Source organism: Cupressus sempervirens, chromosome 8 (genome assembly GCF_028749045.1).
Source record: "Cupressus sempervirens isolate cs-2001-9-10 chromosome 8, ASM2874904v1, whole genome shotgun sequence".
Classification (NCBI taxonomy): domain Eukaryota; kingdom Viridiplantae; phylum Streptophyta; class Pinopsida; order Cupressales; family Cupressaceae; genus Cupressus; species Cupressus sempervirens.
The window spans coordinates 20,092,901-20,113,533 of NC_143125.1; the positions used below are offsets into that span (position 1 = coordinate 20,092,901).

The 20,633-nt window shown below is 36.2% G+C and overlaps 1 protein-coding gene across 2 annotated transcripts in view; it reads left to right on the forward strand.

The window, feature by feature from the left end:
- The window catches only part of LOC149541374 (ARM repeat superfamily protein), a 348,244-nt gene that overhangs the window by 38,911 nt on the left and 288,700 nt on the right, over window positions 1-20,633 (forward strand). For both annotated transcript variants that reach the window (XM_089796637.1, XM_089796638.1), the window contains exons 4-8: window positions 9,940-10,079; window positions 10,171-10,252; window positions 10,379-10,461; window positions 10,628-10,734; window positions 20,400-20,552. In XM_089796637.1, the coding sequence (XP_089652763.1) occupies window positions 9,940-10,079; window positions 10,171-10,252; window positions 10,379-10,461; window positions 10,628-10,734; window positions 20,400-20,552 (565 nt within the window). The remainder of the gene's footprint in view (window positions 1-9,939; window positions 10,080-10,170; window positions 10,253-10,378; window positions 10,462-10,627; window positions 10,735-20,399; window positions 20,553-20,633) is intronic.

Below are 20,633 nucleotides of genomic sequence, written 5' to 3' on the forward strand. Positions count from 1 at the left end.
TCTACAGTGCTTAGTGATAGATTTGGGCCTCATAAGGCAATTGTAAAAGCAAAATCAGAAAGTCCACTTTGTTCATTTTGACAAGTGACCCATTGTACATGCAATACTTATAAAGTGCCAAAAGCATCTTTTTTGGGGGGGTCTTTTGATTGAGTAAAAAGGGGGGGTGTGTACTGTGTTCGTGTCTCTATTTTGTGCTCATTTCAATTTTTGCATCATGTGTTTTAAATGTCCTCTAACTTCACGCAACTATTCTACATAGAAAGATATTGCATGGAGTAGATTAATGGAAAAAGGATACAGTCTTTATGTTGATGGAAAAATTCATAAACCTATTGATGCTAAAGAACTCATTAATTGGCAAATACAAGACCAACAGGCTTTAGGAGTTATCAGGAGTTGTGTACATAAGGATCTTCTCTTTCACATTAAAAATTGTTTAGAATGTAAAGAAGCTTAGGATAAATTTGAACAGTTGTATGGTAAGGTGGATGAAGAAAAGGGGTTTCAGATTGAGGATGATCTACTTCTCTTGGATCTAAAGAATTTTGACACAATTCAGGATTATATCATCAAAGCCAATGAGTATAGGGCACTTCTGAAAGATTGTGGAAATCCCATGAAGGATGATAAGTTGATTCATCACATCCTGAAGAGGCTACCTTCAGAGTATGCTTCCTTTGTTTCGAGTTTCAATACTCACAGGTTGACCATGGGATCTGCTTACTAGAAGCCTTCATTTGATGCATTTGTAGAGATGTTGATTGTTGAACAATCTCACTAGATGGATTTAAGACTTCTCAAGTCATCAAAGACCAAAGCCTTGGTGGCTAGTGTTGAGCACCAATCAAGTCAAGGAGGGAAAAGCAACAAGAAGAAGAAGCAGTGGAAGCAGAAATCATAGTTTGAGACACAACAATCCTCTCACAACAAGGCAATTCTTCTTCAAACAAAAAGGGAAGTAACGACAAGAAGGACAAACTTTTTTGTACATATTGCAAAAAGCCAAATCATGACGAGCATCATTGCAAGACTAAAAGAATCGATGAGTTAGAAAATCTACTTAGGAAGAATAAGATTCAAGTGCCAGGTACTTCCAAGGATTCAACTCCAACCTCTTCAAAAGGTAAAGGGCAAGCACTTATGGAAAACACAAGTTCTTCTCCGGAATGGATACTTGACTCCGATGCCTCTTAATCGTATGGGTTCTTCAAAGGAAGACTTTTCTTCATTGAAGTAGTCAAAGGTACCACACATCTTCGTGGGAGATGATACTAAAATGGAAGTTGAAGGGAAAGGACATGTGGAAATGGAAAATGGGGAATTTGAAGATGTTCTCTACGTTCCAAATCTTAGCTCCAATCTCCTATCAGTTTATCAAATCACTCACCTTGGAGATGGTCACAAAGTTGAGTTCCTTCCAGATTCAGTGATGGTGCGAAGTCTTAGAGATGATTCATTGGTTGCAGTGGGGAAAGTCAATGATGACAAGAGGCTTTATTCTTTCTCCCACTTTGTGCCTAAGTCTCCTTTTCAAGACTTGTTGACTCACTCTACTTCACAAATCACATTATGGCATGAGCGGTTTGGTCACCTTGACTTCCGCTCTCTTTAGCAACTTTGCTCCAAACACATGGTCAAAGGTCTACCTAACATGATCTTTTCTAAGGTAGAGTGTTCATCATGTTCAGTGGATATGAATCTCAAGGAGAAGTATGATAAAGGGAAGTCTTCACGAGCTCCAGTTGTTCTTCAGCTAGTTCACATGGTTTTAGCAGGACCCTTTGCAGTGACTTCAGTCAGCCAAGGCCACTACATCCTCACATTTGTTAATGACTTTTCAAGATTCACTTGGGTCTACCTCCTTGATCATAAGAATGAAGTGGTTCATAAGCTTCAAGACTTCAAGACTCATGTTGAACACAAGTCAAGGAAAGCCATCAAGGTACTAAGGGTGGACAATGAGAATAGATATGTAGACAGAAGACTTAGGGACTTCTGCAAAATTGAGGGGATTGATCTTTAGAACCCATCAGCATTCAGTCCGCATAAGACAGATGTTGCAGCTATGAGGATTAGGACTTTCAAAACCATGGCAAGTTGCATGATAAAAGCCAAGTCTCTCGATCCTACACTTGAAGTTGAAGCCATTAGCAGTGCTACTCACATACTTAATAGGTCTCCTCATAATGCCTTAGATGGGAAGACTCCTTTTGAGGCATGGTGCGGTAGAAAACTAGTTGTGAGTCACCTTAGAGTCTTCGGTTGTCCAGCATGGGCTAACCTATCTTCCAGGAGTTGCAAGGCATTGGTACCTAGGCCTTGTAGCTTCATCAGTTATGAAGACAATGTTAAGGCTTATAGACTGATGGATCCAGAGATTCACAAGATTTTTGTGGAGAAGGATGTTCACTTTGAGGAATCACCCATCTTATCCTCTACTCCTCTCCGCACATCATACACAGTGGAAACTGATAGTGACACCAGCGATAGTGCTTCAATTGGTTCAGACACGTGGGGTTCTATCGACAGTTGCAGTGAGAGGTCACATCATCAATCCAGTCCACATGCTTACATTGCCACAGTGAAAGGTCCATCATAGCATGGTACATCTCGTCTTCCAGCTCTAGCTTCAGTTTACTTGGGAGACAAACTTGAGGACTTACATCTTCTCATTGATGACGATGATCCTTCAACAGTTGTTGTGAGGGCTCACTTTGACCCTCATGTCCATTCTCTACATGATCGATCTTAATAGGTTGGCGTGATTGTGGATCCTTATGAACAGCAATTGGAGGAGGTCTCTTTGTTAGTTGAGGAGACAGATGGTTCAGTGGAACAGGTTCAACAGACATTCTTGCCTGATTTGCATTCGTTCTTTTCAGCATAGTTGGAAGGAGTGAGCATCAGCATCAGTACAAGGATACTTGAGCAGGTTTTAGGGCCACCATACATCTTTAGGAATGTACCTATGCCTTTATTTCTTCTTAAGGGGAGAAACATCATTCAACATTCTTGGACTAGGTTCTTCATCGGAGCAGCTTTCACTTGTCGGCATTCTTCCTTGGGGGGGAAGCCTATTTTGTCTCTCTTCCTCCTCTCATCATTCTCTTATGTATATAGTGGATGTATGTTGTAATGGGGGGGTCTTGATTACTCCAGCTATCCATGCATTCCTATTTATCTCTCTTTTTGGGGGAGGGTTTTTCCCATGAGGTTTTCCCTCTTTCTCCGCTTTATGAGAGATTGCATTTTCATTATGTATATGGGTACCTAACATGGCCTAGTAGCCGGGATCCATTCTGCATCTTCATTTTAGTTTTGTAAGCTTAAGGGCATTCCCCTAAGTTGCACTTAAGGGGGGGGGGGGTGTGTTAGTGTAAATACGTATTCACTATTTACACTTAAGTTTACTTAGGTTAATGCATTATTTTATTATTTTATTTTGTTAGACACTTAGGAGTTTGCGCACCTTTTTGAATTGTCATGTTGACAACATAGGAGTACGCAACTCTATTTTAGCGCATGGTGTCTACAACACTGATTTGCGTTTCACACACTTGTAGGGATATCCTCTCATCACCGCACTTACTTTCGTTCTTAATGGAGGATAACCCATATCTGGTGGACATGTGCCTGGTTGTATGACATATCATGGTGCTGATTACGATGCATTCTAGATGTATCTCAGAGGCCTTTATATACAGGCACTCCTAGTGTACTTTAACATGGCATATTGAATATATCGTCATTCTGATCATACTCTCTCCTTCTGGTCTACAGTTGTGCTTGTGTTTGAGTTCTTAGTTCCTGGGTGAATTTTGCCCTTAGGCAAATTCTTACAAATCTGATGTTTTAGGAAAGCCATAATGGTAATATTAGGTGAAGTGATATTTATGCAAATCCATGATGGTGGATATCATGTAATGTGATATTTAAGGAAAGGCATAATGGTAATATCACGTACTGTGATATATATGGAAAGCCATAATGGTGATATCATGTAAAGTGATACTTTGGTTGATAATACATGAGGTAATATCTTCATCAAGTATGGATGTATCCATTGTGACATAACCTAAAATGGGTCCCTCCCTAGCTCAAAGGGAGTGTTAATGTTATTGTAGCTATGGTTGGATTCCTTCAGGCCAACATCTTTTCTTGAAGTCAAGCAATCAATCTCAATATCATTCAAGTTGTAGGCTTTGTGATATTCACTCTACCCAAAAAGCATGAAATTCTTATTCTTAGTGTCAAACTTGGATTACTTTGCATCTAGAATCCAAACATATGCAATATAACCAAAGAACTTAAGATGATTCATTGTGGGTTTCCTTCAAGAGTGTGCTTCCTTTAAGGTCTTCTTCGTTGTTTGTTTCAAAGACATGTTGAGAAGATAAACTGTAGTGTAAATTGCATCAATGTAAAACTTCTTCGGAACACAATCATTCTCCAACATACATTGGACTATGCCCCTGATTGTACGATTCCTTTTGTTAGCTACTCCATTCTGTTTTGGAGTATAAGATTGTGTTTGACGTTTAGTACAAAATGTCATTGAATTCATTTGAACCTAATTCACCTCCATTATCAAATCTAAGATACTGTCACTGATTCTTTCTCTACTAATGTTTTGAAATGATTTTGACTTTAAGAAAAACACCCACATTTCCTATTTAAATCATCAAAAAATAAAATAAAAAAATGTTGTTGTGAGAAACATTGAAAACGTCAAAAAAATGATTCAGAGCTTTGAAGACTTGGTTCTTTCTTTCAAGATGGAGCCTCGAGGAGATTCGGAAATGTATTCCACTTTCAATGAACTGTTGAAACCCCATTTGGAGTTTGGGGATTTGTGATAGCCACACAAACGGACAACAAATTTCACAAGAAACTTTTGAGTGAGCTCTTCATTTGAAAACTATTTTAAATTTTGATGAAATCGAATAGAAGCTGAGAATTATGGGAAATATTGAAAACTCTAACAAAGAAACTTGTTGGTGGTTTGACAAGTTGTGACATCTATGGAAAATACTGTTTAGGTTTTGAGGAATTGCTAGAAGTCAGACAAAGCAAAGGATGTCTTTAAGGCTAGAGAAATTTGATTTTTTTACAAGTGACATCAAGACTCAGTAAAGACAGACTCAACAAGGAATGATTCTTGACAAAACTTTGAAAAAAGGGTGTTGCCAAAATTGAAGGTAACACATGGATGCATTCCTCTATTTCTTCTTGCTGTCTTTGGAAATCATCCTCTATAATCTTTTAAAACATTTAAGTGTTGGTTGGCTAACCTTTTATCTTCCATTTTGAGGATGTGAAGGGAAGTATACTGAATGGTCATATGTATTTTGAGCCATAACTTGTCGTACATAGGTCTCATTTGAGTGGGCATACAAATAAAGATATTTTTTACGTCATTGATCCCAATATCCCTTGGAAATGATACAAAATGAGATTGTTGTGAATGACTGCTGGCCTAGGTGCAAAGCTTCATGGACAACCTAATCAAATAGATTCTTAGGTGATCAGAGTGGAAGATTTGATTATGATAGTGATTTCGAGAATATGCAAAGAAAGATTGAAGAACAAAAACAAACAAGAAATAATTTACAGCTATATTAGCAGAATTGTATTTTCATCAAATAACTGTGAAGATCTGCAAATTTGTAGGCAACTTGATTCTTCTATTGATAATAAAACTTGATGGTTAGTTTTGTTTATGATATGCGAGAACAAATGTGTTGTCCATCTCCTTATTGAACCATCTATCTTTTAACAAAGAATGTCTACATTCAGATCTGTTCAAGGGAGATGAATAGCACATGTTGCATGTATGATGGTTTGTATTGTAATTGAAACTGTCACAACTGCTTGCAACCTTTGACTACAGTTTTAAGTTCTTTGGAAAGTTGACGTGCAATTACAATGTGTGAGTCGGACCAAGGCTGTTGACTAGGATGAAAATCTTGCTCATGAAACCAGTGTTGGATGTATGATGGTTTGTATTGTAATTGAAACTGTCACAACTGCTTGCAACCTTTGGCTACAGTTTTAAGTCTTTGGTAATGTTGATGTGCAGTTACAACATTAGTCGGACCAAGGCTGTTGACTAAGATGAAAATCTTACTCATGAAACCACAAAGTCCATTGGCAACACGCAATATCAATAATATGACTTAGTGGTCTATCCTTCTAAATTAGCTTTGTTATTGGTTTAGTTGTTGGAAGCGAAGGATTTTTTTAATTGTTTTTTGGGAAGAAAGTGTAATATCACTTTATAGGGAGAAAGGAAAAACACGATACCTCCAGAAATATTCAACAGAAAATTCTGGAATTTTATTTGCAAGTAAAAATTCTTAAACAAATTTAAATCTAGGCTTGGATTATTTTCTGATTTTTTTGCTAGTTAAGAATTTTTTGAATATTTCATAATATGAAAAAGTTACAAAAAAACCACACTTAATCTGCCCAGAACCTTCAGAAATAATTTACAGTATTTTTCCTTTCTTTTTCTGAGATGATTATGATCTGCGTTTTGCAGATTTACTCTCAAATATCTCAGAAATGTTGTCAAAACCCTAGCCACCAATTCCCAAACCCTCAGAAATCAGTGCCAGATCTCCAATGACGTGTCACTTGTTCTTTCTGCTGTTAGCATCAATTTGAAGCATACATATTGCTATAGGTTTTCCAAATCTGATACTGATAGATTTGAACCACATCTCTACAATGGCCTGCAAACCTGATAAGTAAATGCAGCTCTGAAAATGATGTGTGAGAAGGTGAGCTTCCATGTACTACTTTGACTTAAGTATGCTTAACCATGGTATTTTCACAAACTCAAACAAATTTAGCTTGCTATCTCATTTGCATAACATTCAACTAGTGTATTGCCTTTAGATCAATGTTCCTCAACTCATTCATTATTATGCGGTGGTGTTTTAATTACACCATGTCAAATTACATGATGTTTTATGTGCAATCAATTGCATGGTTTTGAAAGAGCTCTTATCTAGTGCTCACAAGAGTGAAGCAGCCAGACTTGTTGGGAGGTTACCCATTCCAGAATGACTCAAGCATGCTTAAACATGGACTTTGTCCCAAGATCAAGCACAACTAGCTTGCTACCCCATTTGCAAAACCTTCAGACAGAGTTGTGCTTTGTGAATCATCTATTATAGTTCCTCCATTATCATGTGGGTGGTGTTTCTCAGAGTGTGTCAAATTACCAAAAATTAATATACCATCATGCAATGACACTAGATTGTCGACTATATGACTCATGTTGGATGGTCCTTTTTGGCTTATCAAAAAGTTTTATGAACTTTAGGTGATTTCCTTTTATCTGTAAGTTTCTCACCTTTGATAATACCCATAAAACATGGATTCACAAGCCGTCTTTTTTTGGCCTCAAACATGACTGAGGACTATGTTTTAATTTTCAGGTTGATAGATTTCCATATTAAAGGTTAGGAAGGGTCCACAAGTTTACATTTGTTAAAGTAATACAAAAATATAATGGTATTCAAAATTTGAAGGATCTGTTTATTATTTCTCTGTCGGAATGAAGTGCACTCTGTGTTCCAATCCAATTTTGGCCATTTACGAAAACTAATAGGATAATTAAATTTTTATTTGTTTTCACCTTTTAATGATGTTGAACAAGGCATATGTTTAGATATGTAGTTCTTTTTGCTAGTTTTAGAAAAATCACCGAAATTAATTTATCAAAAGAAATCTTTTTTTGAAGAAAGGTTGAAATCTACTGTTTTTTTTTCTCTCAAATGTTTTGCCGATAAATGCAGAAAGCAACAAAATTACCTTATATTTGGTTGTGACGTGATGAGGAGCAATCAGGGGTTTAAGGCTTCTAGGCCAAGAATGTGCAAAAACGCTCCAAAAGTTTGTGTTATTTCACAATGTTCTTTAGGCACCTAATGGCTCCAATGATCCAAAATGTGAATTCAGCTTTCCCAATGACCCACAAATGTTCTAATAGCATTTACTTATCCAATCCAACCAAAACAATCAACTTTCAAAGTTCCAAGTGCTTATCTTATAGGCAAACTCAATTTGCTGTCCTACTAGGCCTAGTTTCCTATGAGGTTTCCAGTGAGTATTTTTAATGTTTTTCTCCCAAACTTTCCAAAAGACCTTCAAAATAAATTGTACGTTCTGATACCCATTTGAGAATGCTTGAACTTATCAAAAACTCATAGAAGTTGTTTTGGACCAATCTATCAATTTGACCATCACTGTTTTTAGGCCTAAACTACCCCAAAATTACAGAGCAACTATGCCAAATACTTGGCTCCTGACCTTGATTATCTCAACAGAGTTGTCATTTGCCTCCAGTTACGGGAATATGCAACCAATTTGGTCCTATAGGCTCTCCACATATAAAAGCCCAAAATTGCTCTTAGAAACCCTCACAAAACTAGGGCTTGGTCAATGTCAGCCTTCCAAATATCTCTGGGACTCAACCAAATACCTCCACCTTCCCTGCAACATAAACAAATAGAATCAATCATAAAAACATACCCTTGTTAGGGAAAAATGCTTACTGCTATGGTCAAGCCTCCAAGTTAGTGTTCCTTCAATCAATCAGTCGTGGTGATCACCAATTTTTCACTCAATTCTCTGCAAGTGTTGGTTAGATTCATATGTTACAGGTTATGTTATGACCATCCCATGAGAAACAGAAGGCAAACTTTCATGGAATGGTCTTTGAATCCATAAGTGTACTCAAAACTGTCAAAAACAATGTAAGAGACCTTAGATCTGTCAGCAGCAACTGAGAGGAAATGAGATTTGTGTTACCTTAGATCATACACAGGGTTAGTGTGATGAGTTGATCTCGTCTGCCAATCATCCAAAGGTCAGATACAATCAATTTGATAGCTCAACTATTCAAATTCACATTGAAGTTGCAGAAAAACAATGATTTTATTGCATATGGATCCTCAGTCTGTACAAATTGATGTTGCTTTCACACCATCCTGCTGTCCCATGCCTTGACCAGGCTTTATAGGGTGAGTTTCAACTGTTACAGCCTTTATTATTTAAAATTTTTAATTTAAAACTTTTATTTAATATCTTGCCTTGCTTCCTAACTTACCAATTATTACAATGATTTAGGTCCTACTTTTAACCATTACATTGCTTTTATTATTACAAAATGCCATGATAGGCTTCAATACATCCCAATCAATCATTGTTGACACTTTTATGCCTTCCTTGGCCTCTTGATCCTCCAAGTGTCCTTATGCTTGCCTAGGTGTTCCTGCATCATGATGACATGAGCAAACCTTGTTTTTGCTCATATTATTTCTTCTGGAGTTGAATTTTTTCGACCAAATGTTTTTGAGAAAGTTCTTTAAAAGTAAAATTTTGATAAAGATAAATAACGGGAAAAAGTGATTCAAAATTTTCCAATTCTTAACAGATGTCTCGATGCCCTAATAATGTTGTAGATGATATGTCTATGACTTTTTGAAAACGTCAATCCCAAGAAATAAGCATTCATTGAGATTGTTCCTCAAGAGTGCAAACAAATATGTTGCGGCAGAGCTCTTATCACAAGGAGTTGGAAAGTGTACATCACATATTTGGCAGTAATTGACGAAGAAGAATATACATTATTTAATGTATATTCAAAAGTTTTTGAAAAACTTTCCACTTTCTTTGTTTATGAAATCTTCTTGAGTGATGTAGTGAGTTTTCTTATGTCTGTTGAGACCTTTGTTCCCTCCTTACACTGTTTTTCTAATGTAATCTTTCTTTCTATATTACTGTAACGCAGGTGTCAAGTGTGTTAGTTGCATTCTATTTTTTTGAAATTTGTATTTATTTATATAATCAATTTTATGTGAAGATCATATAAAAAATCATTGTGATATTTAATTGTTTTTTTGGTTACCATGATACTGGCAATAGAACATGGAGAATCATGCCAATCAAATTGATGAAGCAGTTGCTACAAAATATAAGAAAATAATTGGGTCTGCAGACTGTCAGTTGTTTTTAACGTTTTGCCTCCAGACCATCCTATATCAACTGTCTCCATCAAATGAAGGGTACGATCTTTAGAATATGTTCTTATATAGATTTTGCTAATTTGATGTTTAATAATGGCTATAAAAGTCTTAATTATTTCTTCTTGTGCAGTCCACTGGGGCTTTCAATAGTGCAAAGCCGTCGTATTACTGGAAAACATGCACTAAATGGTGAGCAACTTTTAAGGCGAAAGGTAAGATTGTGTATGTACAATATGCTCTGGTCTAGGTCTATCCTGTGAGAAGTGATGGATTCATTTTTATCTACAATTCATCCCACTTTTAAAATTTTAAGCTGAGGGCATTCTTTGTTTCGCCAGCTAGGAATTCTAAATGTGGTAAATGGAATGCTTCTTACCTCTGAACTAGTTTATCCTTTGTATATAGCAGCTAGTGCTGACAGGTGCGCTTCCTTGAGTTCAAATCATTATGTTGTAATAGTTTCAGATTTTTTTAATGTAGATGATGCTTAATATCCATATCGCTAAAACTCTAATTTTTTCAGTTTATTTTATTAATACATGTTTTAGGCGGTATATTGACAAGATTGATTATCTTTGTTGTTGCAGTCAAGAAAAAGTTTCCAGAAAGGGGGAGGACTTGTTGAAAAGGAAAGTGGCTGATGCTAACCTAGAAGATCCTGCACTAATCAACAATCTCTTTTCTCTTTTTCAAGGTACTATTCAACTTCTGTGATGCTTAGTTCATAAGCTATTATCTAAGGCTAATTAAATTTTGTAAGTCAATACTTTTGGTATGGGTGATTTAAGGCTAAGTGTCATAACCCATATTCCGCACCCTATGTAATGTCCCCTCGTCTAGCTTAAGGAATGAATGCTGGAACCTGCAACAAATCATTAGTACAATATAGCAAATATATATATAAAATTCAAAACATGTTAGAAATATTAAACTAATTAAATATCAATCTAAATACTATCCCTTACTAACCCTCCTAATCCTTCGGAAGGAACTCTTCTTGGATTACCCAACCCCCTAAGGAGAACTAATTCTCAATTAGGCAATCGTTATGTGAAGAGTGTCTCCCTAAGGCTTCTGGGATTTCTGTATTCATCACAACACTACTTGGTAGAGATACCATATCTAACCAAGTCTCTTATCACTGACATATGCATATGATTGACCACTACAATATATATTGTCTCAAAGAGATTGGAAGAGCGTACGATTATGAGAGGGGGGGTGAATCAATATAATAATGAATTTGCCAATTAAAAACTTTTATCCAAACAATTAACTTCAAATGCTGAAATGAACAATTATAACACAAGAGACCACGGCAAATAAATGCTTTCTTATATAAACTGTTCTTTTACAAGGCTCCAACCTACTGGAGTCTACGACCTCTTATGTTTATGAGCACCAACTCACTAGAAGCTCCAACTCCCACACTTTGCAAGCCTCGACCCACTGAAAGCTCTTACTCCTACACTTCGTAGGCTTCAACCCTGTAATGTCCCCTTTTGGGACATTAGAAGATTTAAAGACATATTCCTATAATATTAAAATTGTCTATGAGAATGTGAATAAAAAAGGGCAATTTAATATTATAAGGTGGGCTAAAGGTGACAAGGAGGGATAAGACGAAAAGACAGGAAGGAAGCCGAAGAGTCAAAACTATGAGGATTAAAAGGAGAAGAGATTCATTCATGGGGTATGCTTGGTTTATGATTCAGATTTCAGTTTCTCTCTTGCGAGAATTATTCAGAAAGCTTCAACTTTCATTCAGCGTGAGGACGTAGCCCCTCGTGTTGGTAGACAGTGGATGCAAACCCATTGTCCGCGGAGATGTCACATCAGTGTCTCGCGTGTGCTTATAGGTTCTTTCCTTAGTATTCCAATCTCGCTATAAAATTGTGTTTAAGATTGGATTTTGCATGCTAGTTATTGTATTGCTGAGGTATAATGCAATAACATATTTTTAAGAGACTTTATGAGAATTTACTGGTGTATATTGTTGGTTTGTAATGCATCTTCATATGTTTAAGTTTTGAATATTATTTTGAGGAAGAAATCGGGTAAATATCTATTGGGGATGTTTTAGTGGTATCAGAGCCGTGGTATCCTACCAACCCAAAGGGTTAACATTGAAACAATGATATTCTTTTCTTTGAATTTTAAAAGAGGATTATTATAGTGAGATTATCATTACTTGCAAAAACTAAAGATATTGTTGAGTTTATATACCTCTGCATATATAATCGGATATTTCAGGATAGTATCTTATCTTTTTGAGCAAAGGAAACATTTTTCAAGACAGATTGTGTTGAGATTTTAATGTTTTTGAAGCAACACGTTAACAGAAAGGGAAGATTTGCCTTGACTAAAAGTTTTCAAGACAGAGTTGAACTCACAAAGATTAATGGGTGAATCATAAAGTTGTCAAAGACAAAGCTTGAGTTACGATTGAGCATTGTGCGCAAGATTATGCTGTTACAGTTATAAAGGGATTTGAATAGACACAGGCGGATGTGTGTGTGTTAAGTTTAGATGGGTGAAAGGGAACTAGATCTTGGTTTGCAATTATATTCGAGTGCTGGGACCATAATTTATTAATTTTTTAGTGATTTATCTTATCACAATAGAGAAGACTACGGGGGTGGTGCATATATGAGTAGACAGTTATAGCTGTTGGGTTAACCATAAGGAGACTGGGAAAGCACGTTGGCACAAGGTAGAAGAGAGGAGGAAGATGTCCTCACAAGATAGATTAGACAGTCAGCAAACAACACATTGGAGTGCAGACCAAGTTGCATTCAAGGTCATCGCGGGAGCTTTAGTGACCATTACCATAGGTCACCAAGGGGATATCGGGTGCACTAGTAAGACTCCACTCTGGCCAGGTATCACATGTAGAGCATTATGTTCATAATTGAGTAGTCCAACTGAGTAGATAAAGTTCAATGAAGCAAGTCTAGCTATAATAATACGTTACAAGAGCAGTGAAAGGATGTGACGAGTTGAAGCACTGTTAATTTCATTTTTTTTGGCATGATTGTTGAGAAGTTTTTGAAGCGTAACTTTTTTCAAGCGTAACTCTTTACTAGAGCTGGCCGTTACAATAAGTAGCGGGTGGTATTATGTTCTCCAATTGTTGTTTTGGAACCTCAGAGATTATTGTTTCTCTAGATTTTTGTCGATATCGTGAGCTATTGTATGGCCTTTACCGATACACATCTTGCGGGCACCCAATCAAGAAGTGTCGTTGCGTCTCAGTATGCACGATCAAGATATGAAGGTGTATTTCGAAGAAACCAAGTACCGGGTTTGCGGAAAAATGCATTGGTAGTTGCCAATAATATGATTCAGAGGTTGTCGTATCTGAAACAGGACAACTGTGTGAGTTGTTGGAAAGCATTTCTAGTACTGCATGGAATACTGGCACAAGTTACCAATTGCCTGGAGATAGTTTGTGGTTTTAGAATTGCAAGGGTGAGTTCTCCTTGTCGGCATTCTAACGCACACTATATTGTAACGCCCATCAATAAAGGGAATGTCAGTGGCCAAAGTAGTTTGAGGATGATTCTATAACGTGAATGACATATGGAGATGTGCAAGATTTAAAGACAAACGCTATGCAAAGGTGCCAGGTGTAAGAAGAGCCATGTATAACCGATGAAGGAAATTTTAGTGTCAATACATCCATCGAGCACGTGTTGAGAGCACACATCTTCGGTTATTGGGGATATTTCACTGAAGGACAGTTGTCTCATGTTTTCTGCGTATTCTGGGAAATGTTAATGTAAGGATTCAAAAAAAAAAAGAGAACTTGCGTTGGTGATTAGAGTTGCAGGTTACATTGTTTCAGGCAGAAGAGAGTGTTTTGTTATAATTTATGAAATCGTCTCCTAGGTGCTATTAACAGTTTAGATGATACCATCACAATAGGAGTGACTTGATTTAATAAACAGGTGTTTAGCAGTGAAAGCTGGGCATTCTATAGAGGAAAGTATTTAGGACTGTTGCTAGGAGCTTATGCGTTACCCAAACAAGAGTGAAGATTCTTTCATGGTTTTGTGTGGATTCTCTATTGTGAACACTCTTTAGCGGAAGTTTTAATAAACTGTTGTCTCAAAAGAAACAGTAATAAACGTGGACACCTCTTATTTACTGCATGGTCTAGGTGATATTGGGAATGCTTGCTTGAACCAACAATTCCATTAACAAGAAAAGCCGTATTATTGCTGTTTGAAATCTATAGGACTTATATGTTAGATTGTACAGTGGTGTTATTAAAATTGGGAATACGCGCATACAATAACCGCTGAAAGAACTATTGGAGAAAGTTAAGAATTCTTAGTTGTGTATTGCTAAGAGACCTAGCCTGCGATTTAGAGAGGTTCTAGAAAAGAATCAGTGAATGAAGTGGATGATCAATGAATGAAGGGTATAACCATGGATGATCCAGAGTCTTAGATCATTGCCGAGAACCACTGGAGGAGTGTCCTTGCCTGGAAAAACTGGTGCAATGTCTCACTGATTTGGAGTGAGTGATACTGGATGGCCTTTTTGTGTCCCATGGTGGAGACAGGGGGAAGAAAAAGGCGGTGATGAGCTGATTTGAGATATGGCATTGAGGTATGAGTGACTGTAGGGTATGCTCACGGAGCTGGGTGGCCTCCCGGAGGTAAAGTGCAAGGCACCATTGGTCAATATAATTGAAGAACGCTGAAAGAGAAAAACAATCTCTGAATAGGCAGTAAAATCTCCCTTTGATCTCATAGTAGCTAGGACAACGAAATATAATGTGACTCTTAGTCTCAACCTCCGCCAAAGTACACAGCTGATAGATCCGCTCATCTCTATTTATATGGTGATCAGTTTGGACCTGAAGACGGTGGGAGCTAACTTTGAAGGAGCCCAAGGAGAAACATAGGGCGTGACTCCAGCGCCGATAAAGATAAGCAGGGCGAACAATAATCCCGTTCTGAATCTCAAGAAAATGCTCAGCATAAAAGGCCATCTTCGGACGTAATCCACGTGGAGGATTACGCTAGGTAGTGATAATATATTGTCTATAGAAATCCTGTCTGACATGCTCATTCAACTCCTATTGTGAGGGAAGGAGATGAGCAAGAGCATCTAGCGAAGATTGGTAAGGAGGAAGATGATCAATCTCAATCCCAATCAAACTCAATAGAGAGGTGGCTTGGGCATACCAACAACGAGATCTAGTGCTAGTATTGGATCTCATAACTGTAATAGAAGAACAATAGGCCAGGTAAGAATATTTGTGTCAGTCGACAGTCGAATTTGCAAAACCTCGAAGTTGATGGAGAAACCATATGAAGTCAAAAAAGGCCGCAAGTTTGAAGGGATGAGCTCCAAACTCGGCCAAGATAATGCTATGGGGGGTGAGCTTGTGACATCGAATGATACGCCATAAAACCAATGTCTGAACATGCTCTATAGAGGCCCAATCTGAGAGAAGAAGAGAAGGTCCCCAAACCACCGAGCCATAGAGAACAGTTGGGCAAACCAAGGAGTCCAAGAGGGACAACATGGACGAAATGTCTTGAAAATGATGTCTGAAACATTGTCTTTTAAGCATGGCCAGGGAACCCACGCCCTTACTGACTCTAGACTGAATAGCTGGTTTTAAGCTGAAGCGGGGTCTCGAGAACTTTACCCTGAGATACATGTAAGAAGAAGTAATCTCAACCTCTTGCCCCTGAAAGAAGAAATGAAGATGAGAGATCTTTAAGCGGTTAAAGATCATAACCCTAGTCTTACTCAGATTGACCACGAGTTGACGCTAATCACAAAAAAGAAGCGAAAGCATCAAGGAGTCTCTGTAAACTGTCAGGGGAAGAGGTCAGAAGTACCACATCATCTGCAAAAAGGAGAGTGGATATCAAAACCTGATGCAAATGGCACCCATTGCTGGGGTGCGAGGAGTTCATAAGGAAGTCCTCGAGCTCGTTGATATACAACCCAAACAGAGTGGGAGAAAGGGGGCAGCCCTGCTTCACCCTAATGGTGCTCTAAAAATAGAATAGAAAAGCCCTCAGGCATCTTGAATCTACCAATCACCTTCTCGTATAGTCTCATAATAGCAGTTAACAACATATTTGAAATCCCAATCTCGCTAAGTATCTGAAATAGGGCCATCCTAGGAACAAAATCAAAAGCCTTGCAGAAGTCCACAAAACAACAGTAAACTTTCTCAGAGTGGTGCCTAGCCTTCTCAATAATGACTCATAGTGTGAAGATATGATCCATAGTTTGGTAGTCCGCACGAAAACCGACCTGACCTCTTGCTCTGCAGCCTCTCGTGTCAAGCTCTTTGGATAGCATGGTGTTCAGAGCAGTGGCATAAAGTTTGGTGAATGTATGTTTGATCATGATGGTTCGATAGTTGCCATGGTCGGAAGTAGACCAGACTTATGAATAGAGTGAATCACATGTCACGACCAAGACTCAGGAAAACCAGTGCAGACCACTCATCTTTTCTTCAAGTGTAGTTTTCTTCTTTGTAGATGTAGAAGATCGAATCGCATGTAACTCAAACACATGTAATGCAATCGCATGTAATTCAATTACATGTCCTTAAGACATGTAATCCAATAATTCTTCTTTCCTAGTTAGACTAGGTCAAAGTGGTTGAGTTGCTTCCACTTTTTCCTCCTTTTTCTCACATCTTTTCCTATAGAAGAAGTGCCCCCCTCATTGTAAAAATTATCTTTCATTGTATGCAAGAAAGCTCTGAAGAATTGTGCAAGCATAACTATGATTGTGTAGTATTATTTTGATGAAAAGTGAATACAAAGAAGCAATTGGAGCTGAAACTTTGATCAAATGCAATTGTGATAAGTGCAAATTCAAAGCTTTGACTGTAATTTGCGTCTGTCTTTGATTTATGTTGTTCTATGGTTCAAATAGTTGAGCATAAAAAGTTAAGAAACAATCGGACCCGAAGTTTTGATTGGGAGCGATTGTGGTAATATATAGACTAGAAGCTTTGACTCTAACTTATATTACCTTCTCAATTCACAAAAAATAGCTAGAATGCCCTACTTCTGGAAGTCTTTGTGCCCCTATAGTAGAGGTTATTCTTATAGAATAGGTTAAAACAAGATTTAGAGCCAAACTGACACGCTTTCAACTAGCCTTTGAGTTAGTATTGGTTTACTAGTATTGCCATTTCGAACTATTATATAGAAGTGTAGTTAGAGATTTTATGTTGCCCATTACTCGTTTTGGGGGTAAGTGGATTCTTTTCTGAAAGTTAAGAGGAAAGAATATTTGAAACACACTTTCAAAATGTCTCAACTTCTTGCTTACCTTGAGTTGATCTAAGGAACGGTGAGCCTTCCCTTAAAGGTAGGAGAGACTTTGTCTCATGTGTTGTGGCTGGTCTACCTATTTTGCGATTGAATTATAACAAACTATCAGTTGCAAAATATCCACCCAACACTAAGGATGATTCGATCCACTCTCATAGCAGAATCAAGGATGGTAGATGTTAGTACGCTTTCAACTAGCCTTTGAGTTAGTATTGGTTTACTAGTATTGCCATTTCGAACTATTATATAGAAGTGTAGTTAGAGATTTTATGTTGCCCATTACTCGTTTTGGGGGTAAGTGGATTCTTTTTTGAAAGTTAAGAGGAAAGAATATTTGAAACACACTTTCAAAATGTCTCAACTTCTTGCTTACCTTGAGTTGATCTAAGGAACGGTGAGCCTTCCCTTAAAGGTAGGAGAGACTTTGTCTCATGTGTTGTGGCTGGTCTACCTATTTTGCGATTGAATTATAACAAACTATCAGTTGCAAAATATCCACCCAACACTAAGGATGATTCGATCCACTCTCATAGCAGAATCAAGGATGGTAGATGTTAGTAGAGTGATCCAAAGATTATTATTTTGTCTCAACCATTGACTTTCCTTATGAGAGTTGGCGGGACGACTGTAGTTGGAAAGCGTAGGTGAAAATGATTTCTTAATTTGATTCTTGCTTCCATTTGTTAACCTAACCAAGACCTTTCGAGAATTGAATGCTTGCTCATTTCTTTGTATAGGGAATTTTGGGTTGCGGTTTATATAATTTCCATCCCGATGTAATCTCACCCCCAATGGAATAGAATCCACCCAAGGCTCATAAGCAAATCAAATTAGTCAAACTGAAGTTTCTTCTTGCCTAGTGTTTAGCTTGTGTTCTCAGAACCGTTTGCCTTTGCCCCCTATCTAAATTGGAGGACAAGCTTTGTTTCAAAATTGGGGTTTTTATTATCTACATTTCAGCTGATATGGCCAAACAATTATATATTTATTTTGTTTGAAATGTTCTATAATATTAGGATAAAAATAAATTGAAAATAGATTATTTAAAAATATATAATTAAAAAAATAATAATATAAAATTTGATAATATATAGTCTAAAAATATTTATTTTTTATTTTTGACGGATTATGATTTTTTAAAATCTAACTTTATACTAATATATTTATTATTATAGTAAAGAATTCTATTTAAATTTTAAATTTTCTTCCAATAGTTCAAATTTTTTATTTTGAACTTCTAATTTCTCACAGAAGGACATCAAACCAGAAAAGAGAACATTTAAATGGATAGATAATTATGTAATGACAAAAAATATGTAAGGCTCATGTCTAAGCATATTTACTATTGAATATTGTCATAAACTTAATAAATGTTTCTTTGAAACACTTATGCAAACATTTATACATAGAAAATATAACTGAAGCTATAAGGATTAGGGATTTTGGCAATCAATGTTTTACTAAAAAAAATGTATCTAATAATTTAAAAAAAAAATAGAAATTATAAATAGAAATTATGCCAAGCTCACTACATTTTATTAATCTATATCATTTTAAAATTAAGATACACGTCAAATTTAAGAAATGTAAATATTTAAAAGTATATTCATGTTGGTAATTTTTTTTGGAAGGAATTAAAGAGTTATTAACTTTGATGTTTTATAATCAATGATCTTAATTTTTTTATGGTAATATATGATCAAAAAGGTCAGTTGATAAATTTTAGAAGTTCAAGATCCCCTAAAGTTTACTAAATCATTAATAGAGATGTCTTCTAATCATGCATGTAAAAGAAAAATGAAACTTTAGATTATATGAAGTCTGAATCGTCCTTTACATTAGCATTTGAATTATGGGATTTGAAGAATAATGACTCATAACATTTTAAAATGTTTACTTTAAATTAATTTTATAGCAATATTTCTCGCTTCCTATCAAAGTGATTACCATAGTTATAGATCTTAATTCTCTTTACTTGAAGAGCACAACAGGAAAACAATTATCTTGTAAAACCATTTCACAAATTAAATTGAATATATTATTTATAAATTAGTTTAAATTGTTTAATTAACACTATTTACTTTCATTTAAGTGCATTATCTGCGTAGAAATTTCTGTTCACATTAGTGATTTATCTGTGGGTACTCTCAATTGGGATAGAGAATGAGATTAATTAAAAAGAAATGCCATTTTAAAAAAATATCAAAAAATCAAATCATCTCCAAATATTATAATATATTTTATTAGATTACATTTTGTATTTTACCTATTTATTTAAATTATACATTTTCTGCTAATATTTTACAATTCTTATTAAGTCTCTAATTATTATGATTAAAGTGCCTGAATGCTATTATTATTAGAGTTGTAGGGTTATTAGATACGGCAATCTCACAAGAATAGTTTCTGATCATATTCTTAAATGTGTCACTGAAGGGTTGACCATCAATAAAATTATTTAGGATTATATTTTAGCATTTGTTTAACATCCTGTAAAAAAAAACCCAAGAAGTTTTTGGAGGACAAAAGAAAGGATGATTAAGTCTGTACATTGTTGATGCTGATCATTTTCACAAGTTGTAAAATAAAACTGTTTTGTAAAGACAATTATGAACAACTTATAGTTTTAATTAATTTGCATTCATTCATACCGAGTCTCTTATATGATCAAATTAATTTGTTTATAGCATAAATAATTATTACTAAAAGGCAAGTTTTACTTTCTGCATTATTCACCCGCCAATATATTACTCAGAATATATTTTACTATTGGTGAAATCATTGCACCTTCTTTTTGGTGAAAGTGCTAGTAATAAAAAATGCCTACATTATCTTCTACCTGGGCTGTCCAAGGTATTGTAGTTAATATGGTCTTTTCCTGCTTTTTGGAGATTTTGGGAATGGTAATGTAATCAGTGCCAGATTGCTAACGGCAATGATTTTATTTTGTTTGGATAAATTTCCAACAGCATGTTCTTATTTTGTTTCATGATCACTATCTGAAGAGGTTGTTCTTTTGGGGTTTGATCTGTAGGTACAGTTAGCAATGAAGGTATCACTTCTGACGAAAGGATAAATCCAGCTAGCCCAGGACTGAAAGCCCGCTTAATTTCAGTGTTTAACCATTCTGTTAGAGCAGCAAACTCGTTTCCTGCTACACTTCGATGTATTTTTGATTGCATTTATGGTAATCTTCTATTGTCACATCCTCACTGCTACTAATAGGCTCCTTGTCTTGTAAGTAGTCCTTGAATTCTTTGAATTGAAT